The sequence below is a fragment of the Mustela nigripes genome, chromosome 4 (assembly GCF_022355385.1).
Source record: "Mustela nigripes isolate SB6536 chromosome 4, MUSNIG.SB6536, whole genome shotgun sequence".
Taxonomy (NCBI): Eukaryota; Metazoa; Chordata; class Mammalia; order Carnivora; family Mustelidae; genus Mustela; species Mustela nigripes.
In genome coordinates, this window is record NC_081560.1 from 14,499,396 (window position 1) to 14,523,722 (window position 24,327).

Consider the following 24,327-nt stretch of genomic DNA (forward strand, 5'->3'; position numbering starts at 1 on the left):
TTACTTCCCCAAGTACAGATCGAGGATCGCAGCATTACTTCCCCAAGTACAGATCGAGGATCGCAGCATTACTTCCCCAAGTACAGATCGAGGATCGTAGCATCGAAGCTTTGGAGTCGTAGAGAAGATTGGCTTCTAACGGAGGTAGGGTGCCCAGCCCTGCGCGCTGCGTTCTGTGCTTTCCCGGAATGGGTGGGGTGGAGAACAGAAACCTCCTCAAGGGGGCTCCCAAGACGCGCGTCATTCGCCACTTGGGCTGGCTTATAAAAACTCCACCAGAGCCCCAGATCACTTTTAGTTTCTCTTCTTTCGGAAGAAGCCTCGCGGGCTCCAGCTGGGGAACGTCACCCTCGCGGAGCCCAGAAGCGATCGAGGGGTCGGTCAGTCGCGGCGGTGGCCCGCATATCGGCGCGCGCCGTCCACTCTCTTCGCATTCGGCGGCCGTCGCGGGTGACCTGCAGCCTGCCACCGGGCTCGGGTGGGTGAGTTCTGGCCTCTCGACCCCGGGCCGAGCAGGAAAGCGAAAGCGCCTGGTTCGGCTAACGGCGGCGAGGAGCGCGCGCTCGCTGGCCCGGGGCGCGCCCGCCCGAGCACCGCCCGCGCACCGCCCGCGCCCGCCCCCGGACTCCAGTAAGTTTCGATTCTCCCCGGAGCAGAGTCCGGCGTCTCGGCCGGAGAGCGCAGCGCGCCATGGCGGACCCGGAGGTGTGCTGCTTCATCACCAAAGTCCTGTGCGCCCACGGGGGCCGCATGGCCCTGGACGCGCTGCTCGAAGAGATAAGGCTCCCGGAGGGGCAGCTCCTCGAGGTGCTGGAGGAGGCTGGGCCCGACCGCTTCGTGCTGTTGGAGACGGGCGGCAGGGAAGGGATCACCCGGTCCGTGGTGGCCACCACGCGAGCCCGGGTCTGCCGTCGCAAGTTCTGCCAGAGACCCTGCGAAGACCTGCACCTCTGCAAGCTCAACCTGCTGGGTCGGTGCAACTATACGCAGACGGATCGGTGAGTGCACGAGAGGGAGGGGGTGGCGGCTTCGCAAGGCTCAGGTCTGGGAGCACTCTCAGGGGTGCTGCTCCGCGAGGGGCGCGCCCTCGTGGGGACCTCGTACCTCCAGTCTCGCGCCTGTGCTTCCCCGGCCCCGCCAGCGCTCCTGCACTTGGCGGTTCCTTTGCGCCCAGCGCCTCCACACCTGTCCTCGATTTGGCTAACTCCCCATCGCCCCGGGGAAGACCACGCTCATCTCCCCACCCCCAGAGGAATACAGTAGTTTTGGGTCAGCCTGGGTCTAGAGCATTCAGAGGCAGGTTTGGGAAGGAAGGGAAACGCCTCCCCTGTGTGGAATCGTGAGTCTTTCCCTCTGTGCTACCGTCGTCCCTTTCCGCGCCCGGATTGTCTGTGCCGCAGCGAGCTGGCCCTGCGCTTGGCCTTCGGTTCCCAGCCCCCTCCATGCCCCTCATTATTACCTCCCTGATCTCTGAGGCTAGTCCGCACCACCTGGCCAGAATGGTCCTCTTCGAGGTTACCGATGAAGTAGTGTCTTCTCCCAGCGCTCCTGCCCCAAGTTCTCCGTGGTGGCTTGAGCGGGTGACTGCCCGCTCTTGGGACCGCTTTGAAAGAGTGCGGCGGCTCTCCCGGGCAGCTGCTTCTGGGTTTCCACTTGTTCATTTGTTGCCTCTTTAGTATAGTGTGCCCCGAGGTTTTGGGTTAAGCCTTTTGACCTGTCTTCCCAGTCTCTCCCGAGGAGAGCTCACTCCCTTGGGTTCAGCTGTCACATCTACAAAGATGGCTCCCATGAGTATATGGGCTGCCTCCGCCTTCCTGCTACCTCTGGGTTCTTCTTTCCCCAGTGTCCGAGCAACATCTGTACCTGGATGTGCTGCCAGCCGGTTACACTCATCCTCTTTCCTCCAGGGGAGGGTGTCTGGCACTGCCCCAATCCCTTCTTCACCCTTCACAGTACCGAGCCCTTTCCTTGAGGGCTCCTATCCCCTTCCAGCTGGGTCTCCCTCATCCATCCCACTTGTGATTGAATGCTTGTTCAATTAGTGAATGATTCTCTCTGACCATAGTCTTTCTCCCCATCTTTTCTGTCCCTGTGCACTCTTGCTCAATCATTTTTCTTGATATACCACTTTCTACACTTGGCCCCTCCTTAAAAACTTTAAGTGGTGTCTTGGTGTCCAAAATGGTGGCCATCACTCTTTTGATCTTGTGCTTGTTAGCAAAAACCTTTGGATTACTCACCCCAGTATGTGTGTAGGAAAGCATACAAAAGGCCGGTGTTTTATTTATTTATTTGTTTGTTTGTTTATTTATTTTCAAAGATTTTATTTATTTATCCAACAGACAGAAATCACAAGTAGGCAGAGAGGCAGGCAGAGAGAGAGGGGGAGGCAGGCTCTCCACCAAGCAGAGAGCCCCATGCGGGGCTTGACCCCAGGACCCTGAGATCATGACCCCAGCCGGGGGCACAGGGTTTAACCCACTGAGCCACCCAGGCGCCCCAAGACTGGTGTTTTAAATGGATGAGGTAGATGAGATAAAACATTTTTTTTTTTTTTTAGGACAAAATGGTGAAACTTCTTAAAAAGTGCTGAATGTGCTCCATTATTGAAAAAACATATATTTATTGAATATGTTGGGAAGCACCAAATTGAAAGTTGGTTTCTAAGTTTTGGTAAATTATGAATGAGTATAGAGGGAATCCGCCAAATCACAGCGACCCAGGAAATCTGGGAGGATGAAGAGGGCAGGGGGTGGAGGATAGAAAGGGAAGGAACATTCTAGTACTATCCTGAATAACAGCAGAGTTGAAGGGATTTATCTTCTTCCTTTTTTTTTTTTTTGGTGCTTTTCTGATCTGTTACTAAAAATTCAACGAGTGTTGGCTTTTAGTTTTAAATATATATGTTATATTTTAATTTTTTACTCTAGATAGTTTCAAAATATATTACAGAAAAGAGAATGATGACGTGCTAGGTACCCATCATTTCAAGTCAACAGTTTTCAAAATATGGTCAGTCTTGTTTCATTTATTTCTCCCCCTCCATCCCTGTCCCCAGCGCCTAATGTGTTATCTTAAACCAAATCCCGGAGATTATGTGTTCCGTAAATTCTTTAGTGTCTCTACAGGGTAAGGACTCTGTTTTATTATTAACATAACTATAGTATAACAATCACAAATTTTTGCAATTACAATTTTAATATAATCTGATATATGGTTGGCATTCAAATTTCCCTGATGGTCTTATGATAGGACTTGCATTTTCAGGAAGAAACCTACAAAGATATAATCCATAATTGTTTAAATATGTTACATACCCATATGTAAAGAAACTTGCAATTTCTTATACACAATATGTTTAGACACTTTATTTTTTTTAGAAACTTTAGTTTTTTGTTTTATGGATATTATTGTATTTTTGTGTGTGTGGTTTGAAACATCAAAACCATTTTAAACTCCTATATTGGGTTGTTAACCAGGACTTTTATGTATTTTAAAAGGAGAGATAGGATACAGGGCTAATTCGGTCTTTCAAATTTGGATGGCTCCTCTGGGGAATTCATTAAAGTTTTTTTTTTTTCTTTTAGTGAAGCGATAAATTTTCACTTCTTAAATGTATTCATCTAGTTGTATTTTTTTATTTCCTTTTTCATCACTTTTGAATTAGAATTACAAATTTTTATCCATTAAAGTGTATTTTGTCCTCATAATAGGGCCCTTGGGAGAACTTTTTTTTTTTAAACTCAAAACTTAAAAATATGTTTTTTCCCCCAAGTGTGTTTTAGAAATATTCCCCCTTCTGAGAAATTTATAAAATCTAAAACTTGACATGTAGGAGTCTAAGGACTTCCTGCAGGTTAATGGGATCTGCTGACCAAGTGATACTTCTATCAGTTGCCTGAGGACAGTTTGCATTTTGCTGGACTTATAAAATCTCCTCTATACTGTTTTATATAAAAATTCCTTTATATTCATAGATAGGACTTCTCCTATCTATCCTGTAGTTCTAGTCTTTCTTACATGGGTTTTATTTTTTAAAAAATTTTAAAAATATTTTATTTATTCATTTGATAGAGAGCACAAGCAGGAGGAGCAGCAGGCAGAGGGAGGGAGAGAAGCAGGCTCCCTGCTGGGCAGGGAGCCTGAAGCGGGGGCTCCATCCCAGGACCCTGGGATCATGCATGACCTGAACCACCCAAGTGCCCCTCTCACAATGCTTTTAGCTGTACACCTTAGTGAACATGCTTGCTTCAGTGTTGGGTATTTCCTTGTTTTGGTACATCAGTTGGGATGTTTCCATTTGCTTTGCCAAAATATATGCCCACATATATGTGGAGTTCTGATCCCAGTTCTGATGCAAACAGTTAACTACCATTTATTGAACAAATAACTACGTATCAAGCATGATGGCAAGCAGTTTAGAGATGGTGTCCAAGATGGTCTTTTCCATGACTCTGGAAGTAGATATTATAAATCCTTTCTTAATAGAAGTCAATTCAGACCCAGAGCTGTTAGAAATTTCCAGAAGGCCACAGAGCAGATAGCTGGCAGAGTTGTTGAACCCAGATCCAACAGCACGATTACTTAACAAGCTACTTAACGTGGGGAAGTAACTCTGTGAAGTAGGATCTTCCATTAATTCAAGTTGAGTGGGTTTTTTGTTTTCTGGGTTTTTTTTTGTGTTTGTTTGTTTGTATTTTTTTGTTTTTTCCTTCCAAGCATGACCGTTTAACTGTGTGAAGCAGGCTCTCTAGTGTTTTCAACTAGCTTTGCGGTTTTTGCCAATGTGGGTGTTTCCTTTGGGCTCTTTCCTGTTTGTATGCCTTTCCTGTTTGGTTACTTGTAACTTTGGGTGGTGTAGTTAGATGGAAGAGGTTTAATTGACTATTTAATACATTGGGGGGGGGGAAAGCAGATTGCAAAGAATAATATTCTTTTTAAAAAATTATTTATGTATTTGACAGAGAGAGAGAGAAAGAGCGAGCCAGAGAGCATAGGCTGAGGGAATGGCAGAGAGAGAAAGAGAAGGCTTCCTGCTGAGCAGGGAGCTGGATATGGGGCTCGATCCCAGGACCCTGAGATCATGACCTGAGCCAAAGTCAGACGCTTAACTGACTGAGCTGCCTAGGTGCCCTGCAAAGAATAATATAACAAGCATCAGAGTATTAATCTATATTCTAAAAACATAACAAAATTTATATAAAAGAAAATACAAGATAAATAAGCTTACAACTCACCTCCCAGAATAAGAAATACTTAGGCTTTTCATTTTGCTTTTCTTTTAAGATACAATAAAAGCCATAACAGGCCAAATATTATTTTCTATTTCCTAGTCTCATTCCTTTCTCTCCCCAGAAGCAACCTCTATCAGGATTTATGGTGTGTCTTCTGCCCCTCCGTGAATTCTATGATTTCCTCATGTACATGTTTGTATCCTTGTACAAAATGCAGTATTGTTTTATATATTTGAGAATTTTTTTCAATGTTATGCTTTGGAGATATATCCCTAGTGATACATAAGGATCTAATTTATTCATCTTAACGGCTGTATAGTATTTCATTCTGTGATTTCTGGCATAGTTCAGTACCTGTGACCCCAGGAACAGTCATTTGGGATATTTCCAGTTTTTTTGCTGTAGAAAATCCTGATGTCAAGAATATACATGTCTCTTGGTGCTTCTCCAGAGTAGCTAGGTCATGAGGAAATGGAATTGCTGGGCTGAATGGTCGCACAGCTTCAACTTTTCCAGATTCTGACAAAGAGTTTCCTGTTTTAGAGTCCCAGTTTCCCCATCTTATATAATAAGATAATATAATAAGATAATGCCGGCTGGCACTTGGCATTATCAGAATTTTTTTTAGTTTATCCAATTCCAAGGCCATAAAATGATATGTTAATGTTCTAATTTTTAAAAGAATTTTCTCTTTAAAGTTTTTATTATGTGATACTTAACTCTTTTTTTTTTTTAAAGATTTTATTTATTTATTTGACAGAGAGAGATCACAAGTAGGCAGAGAGAGAGAGAGAGAGGAGGAAACAGGCTCCCTGCTGAGCAGAGAGTCCGATGTGGGACTCGATCCCAGGACCCTGAGATCATGACCTGAGCCGAAGGCAGCGGCTTAACCCACTGAGCCACCCAGGCGCCCTGTGATACTTAACTCTTATGAAAATATATAAAGCATCCAATGAGTTACCTGTGTACACATGAATCAGCTTCAGAAATACAATATTACTCATTTAACTGTCCCCCGAATTCTCTCTTTCTCTCTCTCTCTCTCTTTTTTAAAGATTTTATTTATTTATTTGACAGACAGAGATCACAAGTAGGCAAGAGAGGAGGCAGAGAGAGAGAAGGAAGCAGGCTCCCCGCTGAGCAGAGAGCCCGATACGGGGCTTGATCAGGACCCTGGGATCATGACCTGAGCTGAAGGCAGAGGCTTTAACCCACTGAGCCACCCAGGTGCCCCTCTCTCTCTCTTTTCTAAGTAGACTCCATGCCCAGTGTGGAGCCTGCCATGGGACTTGAACCCCGATATCAAGAGTCCAACGTTTAACTGACTAAGCCACCCAGACACGCCTGAATTCCCTTTCTTGATTATCTCCCCCATCTTAGAGGTGATAGAGATAAATACTGTTCTTTTTTTCTCTTCAGCTTCTATAAGGTACCATTGACTAAGAAACATTGTATATACTTAGGTATACAATGTGGTATTTTGTTTTTATTTTTAAAAGTAATCTGTACCCCCAAAGTGAGACTCAAACTCCAGATCTTGAGATCGAGAGCCTCATGCTGCATGGACTGAGCCAGCCAGGTGCCCCTGTGATATTTTGATATATGTGTACATTGTAAAATAATGTCCTCAATCAAGCTAATTACCCTATCTATCTCCTCATCTGTTTATGCCTTTTTTTTTTTATGATGATGAGAACAATTAAGATCTAAGAAAGTTTATGCCTTTTTTTTTTTTGATGATGATGATGAGAACACTTAAGATCTAAGAAAGTAGCAGAGTTCTTAGCAGATTTCAAGTATACAGTATTATCATCTATAGCCACCATGGTGTACCTTAGGTCTCTAGAATATATTCATTTTATAACTGAAGATTTGCATCCTTTGACCAGTATCCCTGTATTACTCCCCCTGCCATTTCCAAGTGCATAGTTCATACTTAATCTTGATGAGTACTGAGTAAATGGATAGAACTGCTGAATCACTAAACAGACATCTGAAAGTAGTATAGCCCTGTGTATTAATTATGCTGGAATTAAAATTAAAAAAAAAAAAAAGAAGAATGACCTCCAGACTGGGTGGTGGCGGGGGGGGGGGGGGTGGGAAGCATACAGTTCAATGGCGATAAGTATGTTCATGATATGCAATCATTGCCATTCTCTGGTTCCAGAACATTCTCCTCAGCCCACATAGAAACCCTACACCAATCAGCAGTCATCCTGTTCTCCCCTCTCCTGTCCACCCCTTTCTAATCTACCTGTCGTCTCCATGGATTTGCCTCATTCTGGATATTTCTTGCAAATGGAATCATACAGTATTTGTCCTACTGTGTCTAGCCAGACACAGTTTTGACACTTGTTTTGAAGGTTTGCCTTTTACTTTTGCATGTCACATGTCATCTGTGTGGTGTATTTGCAGAGCTGGAGTCTTCCCGGAAGTCCCTTCAGTTACTGAGTGTGCTCTGTCCGCCAAGTCTAGCTGTCAGGTTGATGGCGGTATCAGGGCCCAGAGGGGGGCGTGCCCCATCGGAATCATTTGGGAATTTCTATTCCCTTTTTAGATTTGCTTCATGTTTATTTTCACTTGGCTGATTCTGACTTTCAATTCCTGCCGCTTTCTGCAGAAATTAAGCTAAGGGACGTAAGGACATTATGAGTGATAGGATAGTGTGAATCTTGATGAAATGTTGAGTGAGGGACAAGGAAGCATCTGCCAACAAAATACTTTCTACTTTTTACGTAATGGAGAGATGGCCAAAGTGAACAGAGAAAATGAATGCAGGGTTGTTTTCCTTCTGTAAAAGGGTTCTAATTTGCTTATAGTTCCTGGCCATATTTACTTCCAAACAGGTGTCTTTGATCTTTACCTATATAGGCTACTCTGGGGTTGGCAAGGCCCCAGAATGAGGGTGAAAAGGAGTAAAAGAATCCAGGAAGACTTAGGAGTTCAGGCCCAGTGAAGAGTCAGTTTCACTAAGTCGGAGCAGAGGAGCTGGACTTGGGTTTTGAGGAGAGAGCAGAGCCCTGTTTTGCCATCTTTTTTGCTCCTCCTCCCTGAGAAAGTTTTTCATCTGTTTCACACCCACTCAGAGCATCAGGTCACCTAGGGGAATAGTTTTCAAACATTTTGATTCTAAAGCCCTCTCCGTAGAGAACATTTTGAGCATGTACTCTGATTATGTATGTATTTACTTAAAAATCACATAACTAACGTTAATTCTTAATTTGGATCTTAAATATTGACTCACTTGTTTTCATCTTTTAAAAAACATTTAAAATCAACTTTCTATGATTTACATACAGTAGAACGAACCCATTTAAAAGTATCCAGGCTGAAGAGTCTTTTTTTTTTTTTTTTTAAAGATTTTATTTATTTATTTGAGAGAGAGACAGTGAGAGAGAGCATGAGCGAGCGAGGAGAAGGTCAGAGGGAAAAGCAGACTCCCCATGGAGCTGGGAGCCTGATGCGGGACTCAATCCCGGGACTCCGGGATCATGACCTGAGCCGAAAGCAGTCGTCCAACCAACTGAGCCACCCAGGCGTCCCTTTTTTTTTTTTTTTTTAAGATTTTATTTATTTATTTATCAGAGAGATAGAGAGTACAAGCAGGCAGAGTGACAGGCAGAGGCAGAGGGAGAAGCCGGCTCCCTGCGGAGCAAGGAGCCGGATGTGGGACTTGATCTGAGGACGCTGAGATCATGACCCAAGCCGAAGGCAGCCGCTTAACCGAATGAGACACCCCAGCATCTCCAGGCTGAAGAGTCTTGATGAATGGATATACCCCATTGGTTATACACCAATGGATACAGGCAATTTCTATTAGAAAAAGGAAAAAGAAAATTTCTGTTCTAAAGGTCATCTTGTGCACCTTCTGAGTTAACCGATTATCCTCCCTACGTCTCTGTCTCTTATAGCTCAGGCAATAATTTTTTACTTTTTTTAAGTAAAAATGTATATAAAGAGTTGTAACTTTTTTTTTTTTTTTTTTTTGGCTGTACCCTGAGGTATCAGTTTTGGATAGCTCCTAGGGTGTGGTAGGTAACCAGCTTTGGAGCAGTGCGTCTCAGACTTTGATATATATCTGAATCACTTGGGGGAGAGCTTACTCAACGCAGATTTCCATGTCCCACATCAAAGATTCCAGTTTTGCGGTGGCGGCGGTGGGGGGTGGTTGGGGAGGGTGGATTGGGCCTGAGGATCTGCATTTTCGGCCTCGCCTAGGATTCTTTTGCAGGGGTGTGCTTCCTGGCAGATTGCAAAAGCGGGGTTATATGTGCTTCGGACTCTGAGGGCATAAAAGAGAAGTGGGATGGATTCTTTTGTGCAGAGTAAACAGGAGTTGAAGAAAAGGATTGCTTTCTCCAAGGTTAGGGTGACCTGTTACTGGTCACACGGGGACGCAGGACACACGGGGACGTGGGGCATTCTTGCCACTCCCTCAACAAATACTTATTGAGCACATGCTCTCTGTGGCAAACAGCCTGTTCTAGAGGCTTCTGCCCCTTTCTTTCCCGCGAAAGGAATCTTCAAACCAGTTTATTAGTCTTTCTCTCTAGTCTATTTGAATCTTTCTCTTTACTTCCAAAAGGATTCATGTTGAGGAAGTACGGCAGGAGGAGAAGGGAAGGGACCTTTGTGAGGAGAGGATCTTGGGGGCTCCCTTTGTCTAATCATCAAGATTCTGGCAAAACCACCAGCACCCCGGAAACCTTTACTCTTCGCTTCCTACGCCTTTTCTCAGTCCTGATGTGGACTTAGGGAGATGGTTCCCAGACTCTGCTGCCCTTTGGAATGACTTGAGGAGTCTTTAAAAAGAATCCCGAAGCCCGGCTCCTCCCCCGCAACAGGTTCCAATTTATTGGGTCTGGAGTATGACGAGGGCACTGAGCTTTTTTAGAAGTCCCTAGGTGATTCTTTTTTTTTTAAAGATTTTATTTATTAATTTGACAGAGAGAGATCACAAGCAGGCAGAGAGGCAGGCAGAGAGAGAGAGGAGGAAGCAGGCTCCCTGCTGAGCAGAGAGCCCGATGTGGGGCTCCATCCCAGGACCCTGAGATCATGACCTGAGCCGAAGGCAGAGGCTTTAACCCAATGAGCCACCCAGGCGCCCCTCCCTAGGTGATTCTAATGGGCAACACTAACTCGGAGCACTGGGGATGGGAGGCATTCTCTGCAGTGACAGAGAGATGATTTCTGGGTGCCCCACTCTTGGTGCAGTAGACTACATGCAGGTCCTTGGTTCCTTCCAACCCCCATCCTCTGTAGGCGTGGTCCTCTCCTGTTGCCCTCTGCTGCCCAGAGTCTTGCAGCCAACGAGGTGCATTCCTGTCTGTAGCAGGTGCACCTGGAGTTCGCTCTGTGGCCGCAGTTGGCCGGCCTGCTCTTCTTTGCACCTTGTAGGTTCTGGATAGCGCAGTCGTGGCTAGAGTCATCTCCTTTCTTCAGCCCCACGCTTTCTCTTTCCCTACACGGTCCCTTATCCTGCTTCTGGTGCTCTCTATTGGCCCACTCCAATTCTCCCCAGGACTCCCAGATTCACAGAGCCACCCCTATCTCTAGTAGCCTGGCGGTTTAACCTTGAACATCGGCAGTACAGACATAGGGAACGGGAGTCTCATGGCTTTGAAATAATACTTCATTACGGTTGTTTTTGATCAGTGACATTTTCCTCTTTAGGCCAGCATTTGCTAGATTTTATCTTTTACACCTCCTGGTTCCTTTCCCCCCTGGTTTATAGCATGGTGAGCTGTTTCCTGTTTCCTATTTTCTTTACAAATCAACTCTATCTTTGTTTTTATCAGCCCCTGTCCATAAGGTGTTGGGGAGCAGAGGGAGTGAGTGGAGAAGGGGAGGGGTATTTTGAGACAAATTACTGTCAAACCCACCCCCCAAGATTGTTATCTTTTCCCAGTTGGTCTGGTTATGGAGCCCAGAGCTGGCTCTGTGTTGACCAGCTTGGGAAGCACAAGGGCTCTGAGGTGACCTTCTAGCTCTGGAACCGAGCTTAGACTCTGATCGGACGAGTCCAACTAGCAATTCTCAGTTCCCGCTGCACGGTGGAATCACCTGTCCCCCCTCTCCGATTAAGTCAGTCTTCGAGGGTTAGGCTTAGGTGTTTCTAAACACTCCCCAGTTGATTATTATGTGTAGCCAGGGATGAGAGCCACTCTGCTGCCCAGCCCTCCTCCAAGGTGTGGGGGAGGATTTATTGCCTGGGTTAAAATAACATTTTGTTCTGTGACTGGAAGAGAAACGTAAAAAGGTCATTTGTTTTTAGGTTTTGGCCAGAGATTCTTGAAAAGGAGACGATTATGTTCTTCCAAGGCCATCTTTGCTCCTTTTTTTTTTAAGTTATCATCTCCTATCCCAGCTCATGCTGTTTGAAGTTTATCTGCTCCAAGTGCAGGCAGAATTCTGCAAACCCTTGTTTTCCCCTGGGCAGTTCATAATGGTTTGTAGGAGAGCTCTTCTCTGTATGAGGCTGGGGGCGGGTGTTGGGAGGGAATTGGGAAGGGGGGAGCCCCTGCCACTGTGCGCTCACTTGCCTTTCCCCGGAGAAGGCAGCTCAAGTCTCCATCTTCCCAGGTGGAGCCCTGGTCCTGACATGCAGCAGCATCACCTGGGCCCTTGTCAGAAGTGCACATCTGCAGTCCCCACCCCAGACCCACCCACCTATCAGAAACTCTGGGGGTGGAGCCCAGTAATCTGTGTCCTAGCAAACTTTCTAGAAGATTCTGACGCACCCCAAGAGTTTGAGACCCAGCCAGTAGCTGAGATGGGGCTTGAGAATTTGACTTCTGACAACTTCCCAGTGATGCTAGTCTGGGGACCTCACTTGGAGAACCACTGGCTTAGTGATGAGCAGGAGGTGGGAAGGAAGCTTCTGCTGCCTTCAACCTAAGTCACGATCTCCGTCAAGCCCTAATAGTGGCGGGTTCTGCTGAACTTGTCTCCCCAACACCAGTCCTAAGAAGTAGTTTCTGTCGTGCCGTGTGCCTAGTTCCACCCTTCACAGATTCACGTGCATTGGGAACAGTGCTTTAAATCATCCAGATGGGCTTTTTTTTTTTTTTTCCTTCTCCTCTCCCACCTTTTTGGTTTGGAAAAGTTTTGATCTGCTTTTGTTTTTCCAGATTCTGTGTTTTTGCTTTGTTTTGTTTTGTTTTGAGATGGGGGTTCACTCATCAGATCTTCCTCTTATTTGAGTTACCTTGGAGTTCCTCATTTTATTTCATTTTTGATTTCTCATTTTATCAGCCTCAGTTTCCCAAAGTAAAAAGTAAACTGCTTCCTCATAGGCGTACCATGTTACTTATTAAATATCAGATGGAGAGTTCCTGTCACTTAGTAAACATGTAATAAACGTCAGTTTCGTCCTCCCTGGCTGGCTCCGGAGGAGATGAGCACGAACTGCCCCACCCTCGTGGCAGACCAGTATGAAATTAGGCAAAGGGAAAATTAGGCAAAGAGAAAAGCCCCTGAGAAGTGGGGAGCAGCCCAGGGAATGTAGGAAAATGGAGCAGGGTTTCCCCAGGAGGACACTGTTGGTTAGAGACCAAGGCTAGACGTAGTTGTTGCCGACTGAAGCTGGGTACAGAGTGAGTGTCCCAGAGGACATTAGAGGAGTAAGCAGTTTGCCTGAGGGTAGAGGTGAAAAGTGATGGTGAAACTGAGCCTCCTTCAGACAGACTGCAGCAAGGACCCGGCCAGCTCAGTGCCAGACGTGATTGTCTTGGGTGAGCACGGAAAGTCTGGAGACTCGGGGTTCTGGATAGAACCATTAGGCTGCCTGGTGGCCTCTAGTTATTTACAGGAAATGTTGACTTCGGGGAACTTGGAAGTACCCTACTTCTTCTCAGCTAGGACAGGTAGGACCATTGCTGCATCTAGCTGTGACCTGGAGAGGGGCTGGGTCCTCTTCCGTGATTCTGATTCTGCCATAAGAGAGGGGCCATCGTCTTGGCAAGGGTGGTCGGACAACGTCTGCATTAGAGACTAAAGAGAAAGCAAAGATTCTCAGTTCCTTTCCAGGAACAGTTGTCATGTATCTCAGAGACAGAATGGTGGGGTGTTTATTTCACCGAGGTCATTTTCAGCTCCACAGCAAGGGGATCATTTTTTTTTTTTTAAATTAAATTCAATCAGTTAACATACAGTGTATTATTAGTTTCAGAGGTAGAGTTCTGTGATTCATCAGTAGCAAGGGGGGGGATCATTAATGGCTCTGGCCAGTGGAGTGAGGGGCCTTCTAGCTAAGGAGTCTCCCATTCATCTGTTGATAGAGCGGTTTTCTGCCTGGACTGGAGGCCGAGGACCCCCTCCCCCTCAATGTCGATTCTCTCCAGATTCCCCCCTCCCATGGCGGGTGGGAGGAGTGATAAGGTGGAGTTGTAGCCCAGCTGCAGAGGGTCCTGGTGGGGACTGCTGGGAGCAGTTTTATCGGAAACCACAGAACCCCAAAGCAAGCTGAGAGAGCTGAAGTCAGCTTTATCAAGGAGTGCCAGAGACGCAGAAGGCCCGCCTGAGGAAATGGCTAGAATAGAGGCTGTCACCGGAGCCTGCTCAGCTGCCCTGGACTTCTCTATGAAGGAAAGTGCATGGGAGGGCTGGTTGGTTCTTGAGGGCTTAGAGGGTAGCAGACACAATCATTGATTCTGTGATTTTTTTTTTTTTTTTCTGAAGGCAGTTCCATAGCTAGATCTGAAGGCAACTCCAGAGGGTTTCAGAAACGCCTTACACCCAGACCAGCATTTGAATAGTGCCCCCCCCACTTTTTAGTAATCTCTATACTCAACATGGGCTCAAATGTGCTCTACTGAGTGAGCGCCCCAGTCAGTCACCCCAGAATAAGTGACTTTTAAAGATTAATTTTTAGAGAATAACTTTTATCTAGATGGTCACATTAAAAATATTATCAGCTTCATGGGGCTCCTGGGTGGCTCAGTGGGTTAAAGCCTCTGCCTTTGGCTCAGGTCATGATTCCAGGGTCCTGGGATTGAGCCCCATATCGGTCTCTCTGCTCAGCAGGGAGTGTGCTTCCCCCGCCCCCTGCCTGCCTTTCTGCCTACTTGTGATCTCTGTCCGTAAAAAAAAAAAAAAAAAAATTATCAGCTTCATTAAGATGGTTTTGCAAAGTTGTTTGCATTTCTGCTTATGGGTGACAAACAACTAAAAAATAGTGGCAATAGATGAATGTTTAATATTTGGGAAATGAAAGAAAACTATTAAAAGAAAGATTGTAATTCTCCATAAGAAAAATAAAACTTGAGGGGCGCCTGGGTGGCTCAGTGGGTTAAGGCCTCTGCTTTCAGCTCAGGTCATGATCTCAGGGTCCTGGGATTAAGCCCCACATCAGGCTCTCTGCACAGCGGGGAGCCTGCTCCCCGCCTACACCCCCCCCCCCCCCCCCCCCCCCCCCCCCCCCCCCCCGACTGCCTGCCTCTCTGCCTACTTGTGATCTCTCTCTCTGTTACATAAAGAAAAAAAATCTTAAAAAAAAGAAAAAGAAAACTTGAATAAATGGAGAGAGTGTTTCTGTTTTGGAACCAGAAGATTAACGTAGTTAAGATGACATAATATCTGATCTAATTTAAGGAGTTAACACAAATTAGATTCTCAATATGATATTTGTATGGAAATTGACAAAACCTTAGTAAAATTTATATAGAGAAAATAACAGGTAAGCACACTAAAGAGTTTTTGGAAAAGGAGTAAGCCAATGATGTGATAAATTATTCTTTAATATTTAAAATATGGCACAAAGGAGATTTAAGTTGTATTAGATTTAAAGCAGAACTATAGATTGATAAAATCCCAATAGAGATTCCAAGAGTTCTAAGTTACAAGATTAACACAAAATAGTCCAGAATTACAGAATAATACGAGAGGAATCCTGTTTAATACAATTATCATTGAGAGGCACCTGGATGGCTCAGTCTGTTAAGTATCTGATTCTTGATTTTGGTTCAGGTCATGATCTTAGGATTGTGAGTTCAAGCCCTGAATGGGGCTCCGTGCTGGGTGGGCATGGCACCTGCTTAAGATTTTCTCTCTCCTTCTCCCTCTGTCACTTCCTTCCTCCCTCCCTCTTAAAAAAAAAAAAAAGAATAGGATTATTATTCAGAAAAGTTGATATAAAGCATTTCTCTCCCTTTCTGACACAATTTGTCATAATAAGCTCCAGATGTTTTAAAGAATTATAGTTGAAGATATCTCTTTTACAAGTGAAACAAAATGGTTTACTATAGTTATTCTACTATAGTGGAGGAATTAAGACCTCAAGTATTAAAATTATGAAAGAGAGGGGCCCTTGGGTGGCTCAGTTGTTAAGCATCTGCTTTCAGCTTGGGTCATGATCACAGGGTCCTGTGGTTGAGTCCTGCGTCAGGCTCCCTGCTCAGTGGGAAGCCTGCTTCTCCCTCTCCCACTCCCCTTGCTTGTGTTCCCTCTCTCTCTGTCTCTCTCTCTCCCTGTCAAATAAATAAATAAAAATTCTTTAAAAAAATTATTAGGACCATGAAAGAAAATTGGAAGGGTCTGATCACATAAAAATTTAGCAACAGCAACCTTAATTAAAGTTCTTGGTAAAAAGAGAAAAAATGCAAAACTATTTGAAATAAACAAGCTGGTAATAATTTTTAAAAGTATAAAGAACAGTTACAAATCTGTAGGTCAGTAACCGTTCCCTACTACAGACAGTTAAAAAATATGAACAAATAGTAAGGAAGTAAGGGAAAGGAACTATAAACATCAAGCCAACATTTGGTAATATTTCAGTCTTTTAAATAAATAAATTTCAAATTTAAAGCACAAGTCTATTTTATACCTACTGAACTAGCAAAGGTGATAAAACTCCTTGTTAATGTGCTTGCAGGAAATAGACACACTCACAGATTGCTGGTATGTTTCCTGGAGAGCAGTAGATCAAAGTGAAACAAGCTGCCAAGAAAATTATTTTGTCCTTTGAGGCAATAGTCCCAAAGGAATAAAAGGAATAAATCCCAGGAGAATATTGTAGAAGATGGGAAGTTATTTGTACAAAGGTAATTGTAGCCATGCTATTTATATAGTGAAAACCAGCCATACTTAACCACCTGATAATTTGATGATGGTTTTACAAACTAGAAAATATTAATATCTGTCATATTAATAACTATTAAAACCATAAAGCTGAGGACGTTGGCTATAATTGTGGGTAGTGTATGTAAGTCAAAAACTGGAATTATTTTGTTATGTGGACACTGATAACTGCCCAATTACTTTTGTCTAATGAAAACAACATGACTATCCGGGTTTCTCAATGATCTAAGGACCTTAATGTCATTAAGTCATTTGGGGATGTTGTTGAAAGGCAGATTTTGATTCAGTGTAACTAGGGTGGGGCCTGAAACTCTGGATTTCTGACAAGCTCTGTGGCCATGGTTGATACTACTGGTTCTCCCACTACACTTTGAACACTGAAGACCTAGGTCTCTGCCATTGGGATGGTAGTCACTAGTTCCAGGTGGCTATTCGAGTTTAAATTAATTAAAATAAGGTAAAATGGAAAATTTAGTTCTGAAGCATTGCTAGCTGTGTTTCAAATGCTTGATAGCCATATTCGGAGAGCTCAGATTATAGAACAATTCCATGATCATAGAGTGTGCTCTCCTGGACAGTGCGGAGCTAGGCTGTTGATGATTTAAAGTACAGGGATTTCTATTTCTTTTTCTGTAGAGTTGTTTTGAAACATGCAACTAAGAGCTTGTTCCATTTCTTTGTAGTCACAGATCATATAAGTATACGTTGGTATATAAGACATAGGAGAAAGAAAGCAATGGATAATTTTGTATCATTAAAACATTTGATAAGTAGGGGCACCTGGGCGGCTCAGTTGGTTAAGCAAGTGCCTTCAGCTCAGGTCACAATCCTGGAGTCCCAGGATCGAGTCCCACATTGGGCTCACTGCTCAGTGGGGAGTCTGCTCCCTCTGACCCTTCCCCCTCTCATGCTGTCTCTTTCTTTCTCTCTCTGTTAAACAAACAGACAAACAAACAAACAAACAAAATCTTTAAAAGGTCTGCCTTGAGCTCAGGTCATGATACCAGGGGTCTGGGATCAAGCCCCGCATTGGGCTTCTTCTTCAGTGGTGAGTCTGCTTCTCCCTCTCCCTCTGCCCACCCTCCCCATTCATGCTCTCTCTCTCTCAAATAAATAAAATATTAAAAAACTGATAAATGGAATCTCGTTTCTCATTCACTTTTATTGTCCGTCCATACACATATTTTTTTTTAAGATTCTATTTTTAAGTAATCTCTGCAACCAACATGGGACTCAGATTCACAGCCCTGAGATCAAGAGTCATATGCCCTATGGACTGAACCAGCCCAGGTGCCCCAAGTCCATAGATGTATTCCCTAATTCATCTTTGTCCCTCAGTGGGCAATCATTTCCAATAAATTGATTTTCGTTTCTTTGTCAGTTTTTCCCCCTAATAATGTATATTGGAGGAGATACTGTTTAAAGAAGCATTGCAGCAATTTGAAATACAGATGTGTATAATTTGTGGAAAAAATACAGTGTTGGGGAACCTGGTGGCTCGTTCAGTTGAGCGTCTGACTCTTGGTTTTTGCTCAGGTTGTGATCTTGGGGTTGTGGGATCGAGCCCCCATGTCTTCCTCCCTGAGTGTGCACACACACACACTCTCTCCCTCTCTCTCAAACAAATAAATAAAATCTTTTAAAAATACATCCCCTGTACCCCCACTGTTTCATCAATTTATATTTTTAAAACGTGTTCTCTAAGCAGGATTAGTTACCAAAGGATGTGGGCACCAATAGCTGAGAGTTCCCTGGATGATTTGGTTTTCTTTACTTCTGTGTCATGGAAACACTGACGATTGTTGTCTTTTTCCAGGAATTTGTGCAAATATTCTCACAACGTTCTCTCAGAAGAGAACTTCAAGGTCTTGAAAAACCATGAGCTCTCTGGACTGAACCAAAAGGAATTAGCTGTGCTCCTCCTCCAAAGTGACCCATTTTTTATGCCTGAGGTAAGTTACGATTCCTTAGTTGAAGTAGCAAGGAGGGTCTGAGCGGCCGTGTTGGGTCATGGATGTGTTGGAATAGGAGCACAAAGGACTCAAAGTTACCACCAGGCTCTGCAGAGAGCAGTCAACAGGTGACTGTTGCTCAGTGACCTAAAGATTCCAGCAATTTCCTTCCTATTTGAAGTGACCTGAAGATAAAGGACTAGGGGATGCTGTCCATCTAGGTGGCTTCCTGGAAGGAGATGGTCTTTGAATTGAGGTTTTGGAAGACAATAGGGTATATTGGTTGAGGATTATAGGCAAAGCTGTTGCACCAATGAAACCTCAAAATGGAGTGATTCAAATGAAATGTCATTTTATTTCTCTGTCACTTGACAGTCTAGATCCAAGTTCATCAAAGTATGGCCTAGGGGCCAAATTTGGCCTGCCACCTGGTTTTCGAATGAGGTTTTATTGGAACCCAGCCACACTCATTCATCTGCATATTGTCCATACATATTTTCTTAACAAGAGTAAGCTGAGTAGTTTCACGGTCCTGACTCTGTGTGATCTGGCACAAAGCAGGGACTCCTTCTGGGTCTCAACGTCATTTGCGGTTGTGCATTCGTTCGACTGACATTTAGGAGCCTGCAAATGGTGGGCACTGAATTAAATGTTGGAGGCAGCAGTGGACAAGACCTCTGAGAGTTCACACTTCCTCGCTGTGCCTTGCAGTGTGAGAACATAAAAGCATCCGGTAAACCTGACTTCCTGGTTTATAAGCTTGTAAAATGTCAATGTGCTTATTAAACGTAGAAATGCTGTCATTGGTCCTGTCCTAATCAAGGCCAGGAGCATTCTTACCTACTCATTAGAACCGTCCTAGGATCATTAACCAAGGTGTCATTTGTGAAGTTGCGAATCGTTCTCTTTCTGCCAGAGCCTTGAGGACGCTGGTTCTCAAACTGTAGTGAGCCTCAGAATCACCTGGTTTGTTACATCAGAGTGCTGAACCCCACCTCGGGTGGTCTTGACTGTAGACGTGGGGATGGGTCTGGGGATTTGCATTTCCAGCAAGTTTCCAGGGACCCCACTTAGAACCCTGCTGGTCTAGAGTCTAAAATCTGAATACTAGGCATGAGAGCAGTGATAGCTACTTGAATCAGGTTTTCGAAATTGTCTGCGTACCTAAATTGTCGTTGCTAGAGTCTGAAGGCCCTTGCCTCCCAGAGAGATCGCAGCGAACCAGGAGGATCCGGCCTGCTCCATCTGTTGGAACAGTTTATAAATGTTCTGATCTTTGGGATTCTTTTGTGTAACGATTCAAACATGGGCAGTGCATTTTATATTTTGGACATTTACATATTTTATTATGTAATCCACTCAATACATTGGGTTAGGAGGACAGAGCAAATATTTTGCTCCTTCACAGCAAAGGAGACAGAGGCGCGGGGAGTAGGTAATTCAGGTGACGTCACAGAGCTGGGTCCAGGGCTGGGGCTTTGGACTTTGAAATCCGCTGCTTCTTGTCCTGTGTCGTACGGTCCGGCCTCCACAACAATACCTCAGCGAGAAATCCGTATGTCCTCTTTTCAGTAAGAACTCCATGTCTGCAGGGCTATTAACATAGAAATAGAAAAATTACCTTCTTTAGTTGACCTTTTGAGAACCCTGGTCATGTTCTGCCTTGCAGGGACAACAGCTGCAAGGGAGACCCACAGGTCCTTTTCTTTTTTTTTTTTTTCCTAAAAATTTTTATTTTTAAGTAATCTCCACACCCAATGTGGGGCTCGAATTCACAACCCTGAGATCAAGAGTCACATGCTCTACCATCTGAGCTAGCCAGGTCTCCCCCTCAATTGCAGAATGACTCGATAACCTTCCTCTTTGGGGTTCCTTTGTAATGTAGGGCTCCTTTTGGGTCTTGTTTGGGCCTCTCTGCAGCTGGCCATGGCCATATCTTACTTTGATTCTTCCAAAGGGTGATTAAATTCACGGCTCGTTTAGCCAGCTGGCAGTCCTCTTCTACCCCAAATTAATTATTGGTTGAATACAACTAATCTAATGAGTGCGAAAGACCCCATGTATTTTTTTCCTTCGGTGTACCTCTGCTCACCGCCAACATTTTTGTTGACTTAGGCTTTCCTTGATGACTGTGGTAGATGCGGGAAGGGGTTAATGTCCCTGGCTATTGTCTGTTTCTTTCTCTGCAGATATGCAAAAATTACAAGGGAGAGGGTCGAAAAGTGACTTGCAACAAATATCCACAGTGTGAAAGGCTCCACATCTGCGAGCACTTCACCCGAGGGAACTGCGGCTACCCCAACTGCCTCAGGTCCCATAACCTGATGGACAGAAGGGTGCTGGCCATCATGAGGGAGCACGGGCTCAGCTCCAGCGTGGTCCAGAACATCCAGGACATCTGCAACAGCAAACACAGCCCAAAGAAACACTCCGGGCACAGAGGTAACTGCTTTCCACTTTTCACATTTCCATTAACAGAGGAAACAGAAACAAACTGAAATCACAAGGGAAGTGTGACTTTGCCTATAATCATTCTACCTCCCCACATGAGACTGTTGCTGCTTTCAGACCTTGTCTGTACGTATGCATACTTTTACTGCGTTATAATCATAGCATATATGCAATTCTGCAACTTGATTTGCATGCTAAGCATTCTCCACCCCCCAGTTTGCTCAAATGTTTATCATCTTTCTTTTCTTTTTTTAAAGAGATTTTATTTGTTTGTTTGTCAGAGAGAGAGAAAGCACAAGTAGGCGGAGTGGCAGGCAGAGGGAAAAGAGAAGCAGGCTCCCTGCTGAGCAGGGAACCCAATGCGGGACTCCATCCCAGGATCCTAGGATCCTGACCCAAGTCAAAGGCAGCCACTTAATGGACTGAGCCACCCAGGGGTCCCTATTGTTTTTCAAAAGCTTCCCCCTCACCCCAGCTATTATCATTTTGTCCCAGTAGCGTTTTGTGGCCATTGTTTTGTCACTTTCTTTCCATCTTTGTGCACCTGTCAACACTGACACGCACACACATAACCTTTTTGTGGGCAGAGCGTTTGAGTACGCTGCTTTCAGGAGCCATCACACCTGTGTATAGAAGCATGTACACCTGTGTATAGAAGCATGCACTTCCTTAAAACAGAGCCACTCTTTTCCATAACCACAGTACAATTAATGCAGGAAGTCTAGCATTAATGCAAAGCAAACACAATTTAATTCACAGTCCTTAATACTATTTCTTTAAAAATGTATTTATTTTTACCTTTTAAGTTGTGATAAGAGAACATAAAATTGACCCCTTTAACCATTTTTTAAAAAAGATTTTAGGGGCACCTGGGTGGCTCAGAGGGTTAAAGCCTCTGCCTTCGGCTCGGGTCATGATCCCAGGGTCCTGGGATCGAGCCCCGCATCGGGCTCTCCGCTCAGCGGGGAGCCTGTATTCCCCTCTCTCTGCCTGCCTCTCTCCCTACTTGTGATCTCTGTCTGTCAAATAAATAAATAAAATCTTTAAAAAAAAATAAATAAATAAAAAAGATTTTATTTATTTATTTATTTATTTGACAGAGAGAGATCACAAGTAGGCAGAGAGGTAGGCAGAGAGAGAGAGGAGGAACCAGGCTCCCCGCTGAGGGGCTCTATCCCAGGACCTTGAGATCATGACCTGAGCTGAAGGCAGAGGTTTTAACCCACTGAGCCACCCAGGCGCCCCCCCCTTTAGCCATTTTTAAGTGTACATCATGGTATTATGTTCACACTGTTGTTGGCCATCGCCACATCGGTCCCTGGAACTTTTCCATCTTCCGGAACTGAAACTCTGTAGACAGTAAACAATAACCCCATTCCTTCCCGTGCCTGCGCCTAGCAACTTGCCATTCTGTTTTCCGTCTCTATGAATTTTACCTCTCCAACATTTTCATAGAAGGGGAGTTATATAGGATATATACTTTGTGATGGGCTTATTTCATTTCATTTCATGTCTTTGAGGTTCGTCCAACCCATGTCCTAGTATATCCTTCCTTTTCAAAAAAAGGAATATATATATATATATATTATATATAATTTAAGAATTGCAGTAAAAATATACCTAGCAAAATTTACCATATGAACCATTTTTAAAATAGAAGATTTAATTTATTTATTTGATAGAGACACAGCAAGAGAGGGAACACAAGGTGGGGGAGGGGCAGGCTTCCTACTGAGCAGGGCACACGATGTGGGGCTCAATCCTAGGACCCTGAGCCAAAGGCAGACGCTTAGTGACTGAGCCACCCAGGTGCCCCCCATCTGAACCTTTTTTTTTTTTAAAGATAAAAATGTTTATTGGACAGCATTATATAAAAGTAAAAAATTATAAATTGCATCTTTTTGCTGTAAGTGATATCAGACAAGAGTGAATACAACATATGTTTCAAAGAACAGGAAATGTATGAACCATTATTAAGTGTTCCGCAGCATTAAGTCCACTCACATTGTTCTGCAGCCAATCTCTAAGACTCCGTTCATCTTGCAGAACTGAAACTGCATACCTGTGAAGCAACACCTCCTTCCTCCTCTGCCCAGCCCCTGGGAACCACCATTCTGCTTTCTGTTTCCATGAATAGGACTACTCTAGGGACCAATATAAATAGAATCGTATGGGGTTTGTCTTTCTGAGACACTGGCTTATTTTGCTTTGTGTAACGCTCCACACTGTGTGTATATGCCCCATTTTGTTTGTTCCTTCATCCCTGGTTGGATACTCGAGTTCCTTCTACCTTTAGCTGTTGTGAGTAATACTGCTGTGAACATGGGTCTACAAATACCTGCTTGAGGCCTTGCTTTCAATTCTCTCGGGTATGTGCCCGGAAGTGGAGTTGTTAGGTCATGTGGTCATGCTCGGTTTAATTTTTTGAGGAACTGTCATCCCATTTTCACAGCAGCTCCGCCATTTTGTATTCTCACCATCACCGCACAAGGGTTCCATTTTCTCCACCTCTTCATCAGTACGTGTTATTTTCGGTTTTTAGGATAACAGTCATCTTAATGGGTGTGAAGGGATCAGTTCCATTTTGTGATCATTTTCACATTGTTCAATGATATTAACCCTTGCAATTTTTTGAGTCTTTCTGAAATGGATGTGAAAGAGGTGAATGTTATAAAGCAAATAGAATACATAATTCTTAGATTCTAGAATACGTAATAAACCATTACACCTCCTTATATTTGAGACAGGCTTTATTATGAACCAGGGATTTTTCATCCAAAATATCTCATCATTGTTCCTGACAGCAAAGCTGTGAAAAAAGGAAGGTGTATTATTAACCTCATTTAGTTGATAAGGAGGCCAAGGCTCAGAGATTTTTTTCTTTATTTATAAGATTTTATTTATTTCTTTTAGAGCAAGTCAGCATGAGTGGGAGGGGCAGAGAGAGAGAGAATCTCAAGCAGATTCCACGCTGAGCTTGGAGCCCAATGCGGGGCTTGATCCCAGGATCCTGAGGTCATGACCTGAGCTGAAATCAAGAGTTGGATGTGTACTGACTGTACACGACCCAGGCACCCTGAGTCTCAGAAATTTTAAATGACTTTTATCACAAGCAGTCTTAAATCGTTTTTCACTGTGAATAAATAAGGATATTTCCAAGGTTTCACAGCAGAGCTTCTGTGTTCTGGTCCCCTCTCTGGTGTTTTTTCTCCTACATCGCAATGCTCTCTGAACAGGGGATCCCCTGGAGGGGTGTTTTCTGGCATAGTTTCCCAAAATAAGTACATTGTGTGTGAGAGAGATCTTTATTATCCCTCCTGGTTAATTTACTTAATTAACTATTTTGTTGGCAAGAGAAGGATGTTTGCTTCCACTCTATTACTGCTGCTCTCTGAGTTTGAAGGAGAAAAGTCCCTCTTTCCCCCTTCCCACACATAATATCATGGCTCATATACCACACACAGGTACACACAACACACATACTACACATATACACACATACCCCATGCTTGTACATGCCACACACAAACATACATGCATTCTCACCATGCACACATACCTCACACCACACACACCACACACGCACATCTTACTGACAGACACCTCTCACACAC

At 44.1% G+C, this 24,327-nt stretch overlaps 1 protein-coding gene across 1 annotated transcript in view; it reads left to right on the top strand.

The window, feature by feature from the left end:
* Positions 1 to 679: 679 nt before the first annotated feature.
* Positions 680 to 24,327, top strand: part of ZC3HAV1 (zinc finger CCCH-type containing, antiviral 1) — a 59,245-nt gene continuing 35,597 nt past the window's right edge. Inside the window, exons 1-3 of the mRNA XM_059396316.1 lie at positions 680 to 998; positions 18,127 to 18,262; positions 20,452 to 20,704. Coding sequence (XP_059252299.1) covers positions 691 to 998; positions 18,127 to 18,262; positions 20,452 to 20,704 — 697 coding nt within the window. The 5' untranslated portion in view covers positions 680 to 690. The remainder of the gene's footprint in view (positions 999 to 18,126; positions 18,263 to 20,451; positions 20,705 to 24,327) is intronic.